The 13,888-nt window shown below is 47.1% G+C and overlaps 1 protein-coding gene across 5 annotated transcripts in view; it reads left to right on the forward strand.

Moving 5' to 3' along the window:
- Window positions 1-13,888, forward strand: part of LOC127568662 (protein EFR3 homolog B-like) — a 177,084-nt gene that overhangs the window by 118,049 nt on the left and 45,147 nt on the right. For all 5 annotated transcript variants that reach the window (XM_052012660.1, XM_052012661.1, XM_052012662.1 and 2 more), the window contains exons 15-16: window positions 3,240-3,401; window positions 7,503-7,634. In XM_052012660.1, coding sequence (XP_051868620.1) covers window positions 3,240-3,401; window positions 7,503-7,634 — 294 coding nt within the window. The remainder of the gene's footprint in view (window positions 1-3,239; window positions 3,402-7,502; window positions 7,635-13,888) is intronic.

Consider the following 13,888-nt stretch of genomic DNA (forward strand, 5'->3'; position numbering starts at 1 on the left):
CGGATATGCAAACAGATTAGAGAAATGTGTAAAAATTTCAGGGTTGTGGTCATGGGAGACTTGTTGAAGTCTCCTGAAACATTGAGCTGCCAGTCCTACCCTTCCCTCAGCCATGTTTCTGTTATGGCAGTTTTAGCCAATGGTCTTTAATCCTGGTCTCCCATGACCAGGATTAGGACCATAATGTAAATTGGGACCTTTTTAGCGCTGGGGGTTAGATGGGGCAGAATTTGTTAGGTGTATCCAGGAGGGGTTCTTAAATCAATATGTTGACAGTCCAACAAGGGGAGAGGCTATTCTGGACCTGGTGTTGGGTAATGAGCCTGGCCAGGTGACTCACCTGTCAGTGGGTGAGCAATTGGGGAACAGTGACCACAGCTCATTAACTTTCAGGATAGCTATAGATAAGGATAGGTATGGGGCTAGCAGGAGGGTTTTAAATTGGAGCAGGGCTAATTATGAAGGCATAAGGCAGGAACTAGGTAAACTGGGAACACCTTTTTGCTGGCAAGTCCACATCGAACATGTGGAAAGTGTTTAAGGATCAAATACATCGGGTACAGGATAGGTGTGTCCTGATTAGAAGGAAGGACATGAATGGAACAATAAGGGAACCTTGGATGTCTAGAGAAGTGATGAACTTAGTCAAGAAGAGAAAGGACAAGTATGTAGAGCTTCGGAAGTTAGGATCAGACAGAGCATGTAAATACTATAAGTAAGCTAGAAATGAACTCAAGAAAGGAATTAGGAAAGCCAGGAGGGGTATGAAAAGTCCTTAGCAAGAAGGATTAAGGAGTATCCAAAGGCATTCTATACCTACGTCAGGAATAAGAGGTAGGACCACTTAAGGCTAAAGCAGGGAATCTATGTTTGGATGCAGAGGATTTGGGTGAGGTTCTGAATGAGTATTTCTCTTCAGTATTTACCCAGGAAAGGGACAGGCAGGATGCAGAAATTAGAACTGAGGGCGTAAACATGTTAGGGCATTTAGATGTCAAGGAGGAGGTAGTGTTAGTTCTCCTAAACTATTAAGGTGGATGTCCCCAGGGCCTGATGGGATATACACCAGGTTACTGAGGGAGGCGGGAGAGGAAATTGCTGGGGCCTTGACCAGTATCTTTGTGTCCTCTTTGACCACGGGTGAGGTCCCGGAGGACTGGCGAGTGGCTCATATTGTTCCTCTATTTAAGAAAGGAACAAGGGAAAACCCGGGAGACTATAGACCAGTGAGTCTCACGTCAGTTGGAGGGAAATTGCTAGAGAAAATTCTTCGAGATAGGATATACAAGCATCTGTAATCCAATGGCTTGATTAGGGAAAGCCAGCATGGCTCAGTGTGGGGCAAGTTGTGTCTTACTAACCTGGTTGAGTTTTTTGACAGGGTGATTAGAGAGAATGATGAGGGTAGAGCTGTGGATGTCATCTATTCGGACTTCAGTAAGGCATTTGACAAGGTCCCACATAATCAGTTAATCAAGAAAGTTCGGATGCATGGGATCAGAGGAGAATTGGCTGTGTGGATCCAGAACTGGCTTGCCCATAGAAGACACAGGGTGGTAGTTGAAGGGACTTATTGGGGCTGGAGGCCTGTGGTAGTGGTGTTCCACAGGGATCTGTGCTGGGACCTCTGCTGTTTGTGATGTACATAAATGACCTGGATGAGTATGTTGATGGGTGGGTTAGTAAGTTTGCAGACGATACCAAGATTGGTGGAGTTGTGAATGGTGTAGAAGACTGGCGATGGATACAGCGTGATATAGATCAGCTGCAGATGTGGGCAGAGAAATGGCAGATGGAATTTAACCCGTATAAATGTGAGATGTTGCACCTTGGTAGGACTAATGTCAAGAGGCAGTACACTCTTAAGGGCAAGACCCTTAACAGAGGAAGAGTAGAGAGACCTTGAGGTGCAAGTCCATGGCTCATTGAAAGTGGCTACACAGGTAGACAGGGTGGTTAAGAAAGCTTATGGAATGCTTGCTTTCATTAATCGAGGTATTGAGTATAGGAGTCAAGAAGTTATGATGCATCTCTATAGAACTCTGGTTAGGCCGCATTTAGAGTATTGCCTGCAATTCTGGTCACCTCACTATAGGAAGGATGTCAAGGCTTTAGAGAGGGTGCAGTGGAGGTTTACTAGGATGCTGCCTGGATTAGAGGGCATGTGCTATCAGGAGAAGCTGGACAAACTTGGGCTCTTTTCTCTGGAGTGACGGAGGCTGAGGGGTGATCTGTTGGAAGTGTATAAAATGATGAGGGGCACAGATAGGGTGGACAAGCAATATCTTTTTCCCATTATTGAGCGATCCAATACCAGAGGGCATGCATTTAAGGTGAAAGGGGGGTAGGTTCAGAAGAGACGTGAGGGATATTTTTTACTCAGAGAGCGGTGGATGCCTAGAATGCGTTGCCTGATAGGGTGGTGGAGGCAAATTCATTGGGGGCTTTTAAGAGGGGCTTGGATGGGCACATGAATGAGAGGAAAATGGAGGGAAATGGGCATGGTGGGCCAAAGGGCCTGTTTCTGTGTTTTACAACTCTATGATCCTGTCCCAGTGTCCCCATTGTGTGTCTCTGTATCCAAGGGTTTCCTGGAGTTCCTCTGCTTTGCACTTCCTGATGTTTCCATCCATATCCCTCATGGGCTACAAGGAGAGGCTGGACAAACTAGGGTTATTTTCTCTGGAGCGGCAGAGGCTGAGGGGAGATTTATATAATTATGAGAGACATAGCTAGAGTAGACAGCCAGTATCTTTTTCTCAAGGTTGGAACTGTCTAATACAGAGGGCATGTATTTAAGGTGAGGGGGAGTAAGGAGATGTGTGGGGCAAGTTTTTTATTCAGAGTGGTGGGTGCCTGGAATGTGCTGCCAGGGGTAGTGATGGAGGCAGATATGATAGAGGTGCTTTAGATGCTCTTAGATAGACACATGTATGTGCAGAGAATGGAGGGATGTGGGCTATGTGCAGGCAGAAGGGGTTAGGTGTCATTAGTTTAATTAGTTTGGCACATCTTCATGGGCCAAAGGGCCTGTTCTTGTGTTGTACTGTTCTATGTTCTATCTATGTTCTATGTACATGTCCAGATGCCTCTTAAATGTTGTCACTGTTCCTGCCTTCACCACAGGGGTGTGTTTCCTGCTGGTCAGTTGGGGGAGCTGGGAGGTCCCTGAGTAATGACTGTCTCTTCTCTCTGGTAATAATGTCCACGTTGATTAAGGTTGACCTCTCCTCTTCCAGCACTCACAGACCTTGTACAGATACATCTACCTGATCTGTAAACAGCAGAATAACTCCCACATCCACTACGATGCCATCTATGCCATGCTTGCTCTCATCAGCGTGGAGCTTGCCAATGAGGAGGTGGTGGTGGACCTGATCCGTGTGGTACTGGCCCTCCAGGTAGGTGCAATGACGTGTGTCCCATCCGTGTGGTACTGGCCTCCAGGTAGGTGCAGTGAGGTGGGTCCCATCCGTGTGGTACTGGCCCTCCAGGTAGGTGCAGTGAGGAGGTAGTGGTGGACCACAGCTCATCCCCCACCTCCGCAAAGGCAGCTAGGGATGGACAATAAATGCTGGCCTTGCCAGCGATGATATATTAGAACTGTAGCAACAGACCTGGCAACACTGTCTTTGGTGTCTGCCTGCCAAAGTCATCATGGTAGGCACAATTTGTTTGGGATACACTTCATTGACAATGGGCCTGCTGACAGGGTCAGTTCCTTTTAGCTGTTCTCTGGGAGCAAAGGCCAGCATGGCCAAGTGGTTGCCTCCCTCCTTCAGAACATTTTGTATTCACATTCTAGTTCACACACTTGAGCATCAAATTTTATTTGTACATTCAGCATGTAATGCCCATCCCTCAATGGCCTTGAGAAGGTGAGAGTGTGCTGCAGTTCCTCTGGTGAAGGTGCTCTCTGCTATTGCAGAGACAGTTCCATGATTTAGACCCAGTGACAATGAAGGACTGGTGTTATGTTTCCCAGTCAGAATGGAGTGCAACCTGGGGAACCTGTAGGTGGTGGTGTTCTCCTGCCCCTTTGACCTTCATCCTTCTTGGGATGTGCTAGCCTGGGTGAACAACTGCTGTGCATTCTATTGAAGATACACACTGTATTTCAGTGGTGGAGGGAATGCATGTTCCGGGTGGTGGATGGGGTACAGGTCAAGATTTCCTGAGTGGTCGAAATCTTCTTGAGAGTAGTTGAAGCCTGCACTCACCCAGGCAAATGGAAAACATTTCATCACACTTCTGACTTGTGCTTTGTCGATGTTGGAAAGGCCTTGGGGTGTCAGGAGGTGAGCCACTCACTGCAGGATCCCCAGCCTCTGACTTGCTCTTGTAGTCACCGTGTTTGTGTGGCTGGTCTAGTTGAAATTCTGGTCAATGGTGACCCTCCATGATGTTGATGGTGGGGAGCGCAGTGATGGTAATGTCATTGAATATCAAGGCCAGGTGGTTAAATGTTCTCTTATTGGAGATGGTTATTGCCTGGCACTTTTCTGTCTTAAATATTACTTGTCACACCGATGCCTGAATGTTGTCTAGGTCTTGCTGCCTGCAGGCATGGGCTGCCTCATTAGCTAAGGTGTTGCAAATGGAATTCAACATTGTGCAATCATCAGCAAACATCCCCACTTCTGACCTTATGATGGAAGGAAGGTCATTGATGAAGCAGCTGAAGATGGTTTCAAGGACACTGCCCTGAGGAACCCCTGCCGTGATGTCATGGGGCTGGGATGATTGACCTGGAACAAACATAACTATCTTCCGGTTCAAAACTGAGAGTAACATATTTGAAATATGATGAAGCTGAGCTTCAGCAGCTCCTTTGTGTGGGTGCAGTATCTTGACCAGTGCAGAATTTCTCAAATATTACAAAACAAACCATCTATTCATTGTCACAATGGGGTCATTATTACACTGGAACCTTGCCATTGAACCATAGAAACATAGAACAATACAGCACAATACACGCCCTTCGGCCCACCATGTTGTGCCAACCTTTAAACCACGCCTAAGACTATCTAACCCCTTCCTCCCACATATCCCCCTATTTTAAATTCCTCCATATGCTTATCTAACAATCTCTTGAACTTGACCAACGTATCAGCACCACCACCCCAGGCAGTGCATTCCATGCACCAACCACTCCCTGGGTGAAAAACCTCCCTCTGACATCTCCCTTGAACTTCCCACCCATTCCCTTAAAGCCATGTCCTCTTGTATTGAGCATTGGTGCCCTGGGAAAGAGGTGCTGGCTGCCCACTCTATCTATTCCTCTTAATATCTTGTATACCTCTACCATGTCTCCCCTCATCCTCCTTCTCTCTAATTAGTAAAGCCCTAGCTCCTTTAGTCTCTCCTCATAATCCATACTCTCTAATCCAGGCAGCATCCTGGTAAATCTCCTCTGCACCCTTTCCAACGCTTCCACATCCTTCCTATAATGAGGCGACCAGAACTGGACACAGTACTTCAAGTGTGGTCTAACCAGAGTTTTGTAGAGCTGCATCATTACCTCGCGGCTCTTAAACTCGAAAACACTTTAACTTCAAGAGCATCTGATTGGCTGTGAAGACCTTTTGGATGCATGGCTGAGAATGGTGCAGAAGGGTTACCAGTCTCCCTTAAATATCCAACGAGCCCTTCCTAATCAGGCTTTTCGATCCCACGATAACTTTCATTATTATCCCATTTTATTAACCTGGTATCTGGTCTGTTCATCTGAAAACCTAGCCAGTGATAAACCTCTTTTTATAGACCAAAAAACTCCCATGGGAACAGTCTGTCCAATGCAGCAATGCCTAGAGATTATAACCAAGTCCACAGTGAGCATGGCTAAAACATGGTGTCAAAAATGTAGTTACAGCCACGCTCTTATCCATGGCCACAATGGACAGGTCCACCTGGACATTCATGTGCACTGAAGAGTAGAGGGGGATGGGAAGTAGTTCAGGGACACTGTCGCTCCTGGCTGACAAAGGGTTAACAAGACAGGGTCACCCCGGGTGACAGAGAGGGATCAGGGGCATGGTCACCCCTGGGTGAGGCAGGGAGATCGAGACACAGTCACTCCTGGCTGAGGGAGGGAGGTCGAGACATGGCCATCACTGGGTGTGGGAGGGAGGTTGGGGACACGGTCACTCCTGGGTGTGGGAGGGAGCTTGAGACACAGTCACTCCTGGGTGAGGGAGGGAGATCGGGGACACGGTCACTCCTGGATGTGGGAGGGAGGTTGGGGACACAGTCACTCCTGGGTGTGGGAGCGAGGGAGGTCGAGGACACGGTCACTCCTGGGTGTGGGAGGGAGGGAGGTCGGGGACATGGTCACTCCTGGGTGTGGGAGGGAGGGAGGTCGGGGACATGGTCACTCCTGGGTGTGGGAGGGAGGGAGGTCAGGGACACGGTCACTCCTGGGTGTGAGGAGGAGGTCTGGGACACGGTCACTCCTGGGTGTGGGAGGGAGGGAGGTCGGGGACACGATCACTCCTGGGTGTGGGAGGGAGGTCGGGGACACGGTCACTCCTGAGTGAGGGAGGTCGGTCGAGCCATGGCCATCACTGGGTATGGGAGGGAGGTCGGGGACACTGTCACCCCTGGGTGTGGGAGGGAGGTCGGGGACATGGTCACTCCTGGGTGAGGGAGGGAGATCGGGGACACGGTCACTCCCGGGTGTGGGAGGGAGGTCGGGGACATGGTCACTCCTGGGTGTGGGAGGGAGGGCGATCGAGGACACGGTCACTCCTGGGTGTGAGAGGGACGGAGGTCGGGGACATGGTCACTCCTGGGAGAGGGAGGGAGGTCGGGGACACTATCACACCTGGTTGTGGGAAGGAGGGAGGTCGGGGACACGGTCACTCCTGGGTAAGGGAGGGAGGTCAAGACATGGCCATCACTGGGTGTGGGAGGGAGGTTGGGGACACGGTCATTACTGATGAAGGAGGAAGATCGAGACCTAGAGCAATCTTCCAGGTGAAGGGAAGTGAGCAGGAAATGTTCGTTATCTTCTATTTTTCTCGTACAGAGAGGCCAGTCAGCCCATCGGGTCTTTACAGGCTCTCAGAGCAACCCCATCATCCGCATTCTTCCACTTATTTACTGTAACCTTCATTCTCACTTGCTATTAACAGCCCATCAATTCTCCCACCACTCTTCTACAGCTGGGGTAATTTACAGCGGCCAGTTCACCTGACAAACAGCAGAAGTTTGGGACTTGGGAGGAGTCCCAGGTGAAATGCACACAGTCACATGGAGAGCGTACAACCAGCACATGGATAGCGCCTGAGGTCAGCATTGAACCCGCGTTGCTGGTGCTGTGAAGCGACTGTTCTACTAGCTGTGCCATGCCTGGAAAATTATTCAAAATGTGTAATACTAGCAAATAGTGTAATCGTGCAGTTGGATTCCCCAACATTCTTGTTGATTTCTCACTGTATGTAAAGCTGTCCGCTTGACTGTAGGGAAACAATAGAGAGTGAAACAATCTCTCTCTTTGACAGGAGCTTTCCCTGAACAATGAAGACAACCTACCCATGTGGAGCCGCTGTGCGATACATGCCCTTGCCTCTGCCTACCTGAACTTCATCAGCCAGCTCACCACACTGCCAGCCTTCTGTCAAAATATCCAGCAGGTAAGGTGACAGGAGGACAAATTGAAGTGAACCCCGGGAGTGTGAGCCAATCTCCCTCCATTACTGAGACCCTGGTTTACTCTGGCACTGCAGAGACACAAGTGGACCATTCACCTTGTTGGACCATTCACTGATCATGTCCTAAAGCCTGTCAGTGTCAGTGTTAAAATTAGCAAAGGATACAGCTTCAATTGGCATTAGAGGGAAGGGACTTCAATATTTCCAGTGCTTATAGCTGCAGAAGTAATCCCTGAACTCAATCCTGGGAGGGCTGGCTCTAATGTTTAGAACATAGAACACTACAGCACAGTACAGGCCTTTCAGCCCACGATGTTGTGCCGATATTTTATCCTGCTCTAAGATCTACCAAACCCTTTCCTCCAACATAGCCCCCCATTTCTCTATCATTCACGTGGCTATCTAAGAGTCTCTTAAATGTCCCTAATGTATCTGCCCCACAACCTCTGCCGGCAGTGCGTTCCACGCACCCACCACTCTCTGTGTAAAAAAAACTTACCTCTGACATCCCCCTTAGATCTTCTTCAAATCACCTTAAAATTATATCCCCTCGCGTTAGCCATTGTCGCCCTGGGAAAAATTCTCTGACTGTCCACTCGATCTATGCCTCTTATCATCTTGTACACCTCCATCAAGTTACCTCTTATCCTCCTTCTCTCCAAAGGGAAAAGCCCCAGCTCACTCAACCAATCCTTATAAAACATGCTCTCCAATCCAGGCAGCATCCTGGTAAATCTCCTCTGCACCCTCTCCAAAGCCTCCACATCCTTCCTATAATGAGGTGACCAGAATTGAACACAATACTCCAAGTGTGGTCTAACCAGAGTTCTATAGAGCTGCAACATCACCTCGTGGCTCTTGAACTCAACACCCCGACTGATGAAGACCAGCGCACCATATGCTTTCTTAACAACCTGATCAACCTGCATGGCAACCTTGAGGAATCTATGGACATGGACCCCAAGATCCCTCTGTTCCTCCACGCTGCTAAGAGTCCTGCCATTAACCTTGTATTCTGCCTTCAAATTCGGTCTTCTGAAGTGTATCACTTCACACTTTTCCGGGTTGAATGCCATCTGCCACTTCTCAGTCCAGCTCTGCATTCTATCAATATCCTGTTGTAATCTACAGCAACCTTCTACACTATCCACAACACCATCAACCTTTGTATCATCAGCAAACTTACTAACCCACCCTTCCACATCCTCATCCAAGTCATTGATAAAAATCACAAAGAGCAAGGGTCCCAGAACAGATCCCTGTGGAACACCGCTGGTCACTGACCTCCAGGCAGAATACGCTCCATCTACCACCACCCTCTGTCTTCTATGAGCGAGCCAATTCTGAATCCAATTCTGAATAGATATCTGGAAATCACTGCCAGAGAACGTGGTGGAATCAGATATAATCACATTGGAGAAACCAAATGTAGACTAGGTGACCATTCAGCAGGGCACCCACGCCCTGTCTGCAATGGTCGTCCCAAACTTCTGGTGGCATGTCACTTTAACTCTCCTTCCCACTCCCACACTGACCCATCTGTCCTCGGCATTCTCAATTGTTACAGAGAGGCCAGGCACAAATTGGATGTACATTTTATATTCCACGGAATCTTGCAACCCAATGGTACAAATATTGAATTTTCCAAGTTCAGATAACCCACCCCCAGGTGTTCTCCTCCTACAAACACACCTATCTATCCAATTGTTTTTTTTCTCGCTTTGTTCACCTCTCCCACCTCCTCCCATTCCCCCACCTGGTTCCCTCTGACCATCAACCCCTTCCCATCTGGCCTTTCCCATCTGGTTCCACCTATCATCTACCAGCCTCTGTGTCACCCCCACTCATACTGCTATATGCTGGCAACCTTTCCCCTTTTCTCTCAGTTATGATGGAGAGTCTTACCTGAAACCCCGACTTACACCTTTTGCCTCTACAGATGCTGCTTGACCCACTGAGTTCTTCCAGTGTTCTTTTGTTCCAGATTCCAGCAACTGCATGATTTTTGTCTTCTTTTCAAAATGTTCAGTATTACATCCTTCAGTATTCCAGCTATTTTCTGAAAACAAACATAAGGCTTAGAAATCTGTCCTCTCTTTCTCTTCTTTCGCAAATACTGGGGTCACATTTGCTACCCTCCAGTGCACAGGAACAATTCCAGAATCTGCAGAACCCTGGAAGATGATAATCAAAGCACCCACTATCTCTAACACCACCTCTTTCATAACTCTGTGATATGGCTCATCAGGTCCTAGGGACTTATCAGCTTTCAAACTCACCAACTCATTACAGGAAGGATGTGGGAGCTTTAGAGAGGGTGCAGAGGAGATTTACCAGGATGCTGCCTGGATTAGAGAGTATGTTTTATGAGGAAAGGTTGAGCGAGCTGGGGCTTTTCTCTTTGGAGCAATGCAGGATGAGAGGCGATTTGTATAAGATTATGAGGGGCATAGAAAGAGTAGCCAGCCAGCACCTTTTCCCCAGTGTGGTAATAGTCATTACCAGAGGACATTGTTTATGGTCAGAGGAGGAATGTTCTGGGGAGATGTCAGAGGTAATTTCTTTATGCAGAGAGTGGTGGGTGCCTGGGACGCACTGCCGGGGGTGGTGGTAGAGGCTGATACAAAAGGGACATTTAAAAGGCTCTCAGATAGGCACATGGATGTAAGAAAAATGGAGGGTTATGGGCTGTGCAGGAGGGAAGGGTTAGATTGATCACGGAGGAGGTGTTCATATAGTTCAGCACAACATAGTGGACTGAAGGGCCCCTACTGTGCTGTACTGTTCCGTGTTCTAACTCCAGGATTATTTTGTGACCAGTAGTTCCTCCAGTTCCTTGCTCACTGGACCTCTGATTCTGTAATATATTGGGCAGGTTGTGTGTGTCTTCTGTGAAGACAGACGGTAATTGCCTGATTCCTCGGCTGTTTCTTTATTCCCATTATTATTTCTCCTGTCTGTGTCTGTGAGGGACCCACATTTTCCCTCACTGATCTTTTCATTTTACAGACCTATAAAACCTCCTGCAGTCTGTTATGTCCGTCACCAGTCTGCTCCCATACTCTATCCTGCCTTTGTTCTTCAATTTCATGGGTCTCCTTTGCTGACTGAGTTCTAAAATGCCTCCCGCCCTCAAGTGTGCTGCTATTTCTGGCAACCTTAGTAGTCTCCTCCTTGAGTGTAATCCTACCTTTTATTTTTCTTGTCAGCCACAGGTGAATCACTTTCCCTGCTGTTTTTTTTCTGCCTTAAAGAAATATATTTTATTTGCAACTTGTTCTTTATTTCTTTAAACCTAGCCATTGGCTGTCCACTGTCATGCCTTTCAATGTATTCTCCCAATCAATGGCATGAAACTATCAGTGTGTAATACAAACCCATTGGATCACTGATGTCTGTCAGGGGAGTTGGTTGATGCAGATACAATAGCAACATTTAAAAGACATTTAGACAGACACATGAACAGGCAGGGATGAACAAAGCAGCGAGTCAAAGAGAGTGGTCCCTGTGGAAGGCAGAAAGGGGGGAGAGGGGAAGATGTGGCTGGTGGTAGTATCTCATTGCAGCTGGCAGAAATGGTGAAGGATGGTGTGTTGGATGTGGAGGCTGGTGGGGTCAAAGGTGGGGACCTTGAAAAAATAATAGGATTGAGCAGATTGAAAAATGTTTATGAATGGAAATCCCGTTTGACAAATCTACTGTTCATTGAGGATGTGACTAGCCTAATACATAAGGGGGAGCCAGTGGATATGGTGTGTTTGGATTCTTTGAAGGCTTCTGATAAGTTCCCACAGAGGAGGTTGGTCAACAAGGTTAGAACTCATGGATTCAAAGATAATTTACTGATGTAGACAGAGAAACAAAACAATACTGCAGAAGCTGGAAGTCTGAAATAAAAGTAGAAGGTGCTGGAAACCCTCAGCAGGCCAGGCAGCATCCATGAGAAGAGAAAAAGAACAAAACTGATAAAGGGTCTCAGACCTGAAATGTTATCTCTGCTGGACAGATCGTCTAACAAGACCATTTCAGTAGAATTTAGGAATAATAGAGGGGCAGTCACATTCCTTTGGTTATACTGTCAGCCTCCCAATAGTCAGCAGGAAGCAGAGGAACAGATATACTGTATATAAGGAAATCTCAGGAAGGTGTAAAAGTAAGAGGGTTATAGTAGTGGAGGATTTTCACTTTCCCAATATTGACGGCGATTGCCTTAGTACGAGGGGATTAGATGGGGTGGAATTTGGTAAGTGTGTCCAAGAGAGAGTCTTTGGAGGCAAGGTGTAGCTGTCCTGCAAGAGACAGGGCTGTACTGAACCATACCTTGAGCTGAAACTGAGCAGGTGGTGGCAGTATCAGTAGGGGACCAATTTGGGAACAGTGAGCATAATTCTGTAAGTTACAAGATGGTTATGGAAAGGGATAAGGTTAGTTCTCAAGTTAAGGTCAGAATCAGGTTTATTATCACTGTCTAATGTAATGTGAAATTTATTTATTGCAAAGACATAAAGTTACTAGAAATTACAAAATAAGTAAGTAATGCAAAAAAAGGAATAATGAGGTAGTGTTCATGGGTTCATGGACTGTTCAGAAGTCTGATGATGGATGGGAAGAAACTGTTCTTGAATCGTTGAGTGTGGGTCTTCAGGCTCCTGTACCTCCTCCCCTGTGGCAATAATGCAAAGAGGTCATGTCCTGGATGGTGAGGATCCTAAATAAAGGATGCTGCCTTCTTGAGGCACCGCCTCTTGATAATAGTGGGGAGGGTTGTGCCCATGATGAAGCTAGCTGAGCCTCTTGTGTTCCTGTGCATTGGAGCACCCATACCAGGCTGTGACACAACCAGTTAGAATGCTCTCCACCGTACATCTGTAGAAATTTGCAAGTCTTGCAAGGTCCTACAATGGGCAAAGGCTGATTTTGATAGTGCAAGAGAGGGCCTGGTGAAAGCAAAGTGGGAGCAGATGCTTGCAGATAAAACAACATCTGACAAATGGGAGTCTTTTAGAAGAGGGTTAGTGAGAGTTCCGGTAAAGATGAAAGAAAAAGATGGGAAGATTAGGGAACCTTAGATGTTGAAGTTTGGTCAGGAAGAAAAATGGAAGCATATGGGAGGTATAAGCAACTATAATAAAGTGAGTCCCTTGAAGAATGTAGGGCGTGTAGAAGAGAACTTAAAGAAGAAATTAGAGGGGCAAAAAGGGACAATAAAGGGACAACAGGAGTTGAGTTACAAGGAAAGATTGAACAGGTTAGGACTTTATTCCTTGGAGCGCAGAAGAATGAGGGGAGATTTGATTTTACAAAATTTTGAGGGGTATAGACACTCTTTCCACCTAGATTAGGAGAGATAAGTACGAGAGTACATGGCTTTAGGGTGAAAGGGGAAAGGTTTAGGGGGAACATTAGGGGGAACTTCTTCACTCAGAGAGTGGTGGGAGTGTGGAACGGGCTGCCACCTGACGTGGTAAATGCAGGCTCACTCTCAAGTTTTAAGAATAAATTGGATAGATACATGGATGGGAGAGGTCTGGAGGATTATGGACTGGGTACAGGTAAATGGGACGAGCGGAATAAAGTTTCAGCACAGACTAGAAGGGCTGAATGGCCAGTTTTCTGTGCTGTAGTGTTCTATAGTTCTATGGTTCTAAAATATCCTTGTCAGGTAAGACTAAGGAGAATCCCAAGACATTCTATTAGTATACTGGGAGCAAGAGGGTAGTCATACAAGTCACAGAATCATGCACCATGGAAACAAGCCATTGAGCCCAACTTGTTCATGCTGACCATTGTGCACCCTTCTGTATTAATCCTATCTCATCCCATCTCTCAGCACTTGGTCCATACCCTTCTATGCATAAGTATTTCAAGCACTCATCTGGATACTTCATAAATAGCTTTTTCCTAGGGTCAAAATGTCTAGTACTAGAGGGCATAGACTTAGGGTGAAAGGGGGAAAGTTCAAAGACACATGCGGGGCAAGTTTTTAGAGTGCGACAGGTGCCTGGAATATGCTGCCAGGGGTGGTGGAGGACACAGATACGATAGAGGTGTTTAAGGGGCTCTTGGATAGGCTCTTAAACAATTCACTCTGTGTGCTCATTGGTCAAGCCCATGATTCACTCTGTGTGCTCATTGGTCAAACGCATGATTCACTCTGTGTGCTCATTGCCCAAACCCATGATTCACTCTGTGTGCTCATTGGTCAAGCCCATGATTCACTCTGTGTGCTCATTGGT

This window comes from Pristis pectinata, chromosome 3 (genome assembly GCF_009764475.1).
Source record: "Pristis pectinata isolate sPriPec2 chromosome 3, sPriPec2.1.pri, whole genome shotgun sequence".
In the NCBI taxonomy this organism is placed as follows: Eukaryota; Metazoa; Chordata; class Chondrichthyes; order Rhinopristiformes; family Pristidae; genus Pristis; species Pristis pectinata.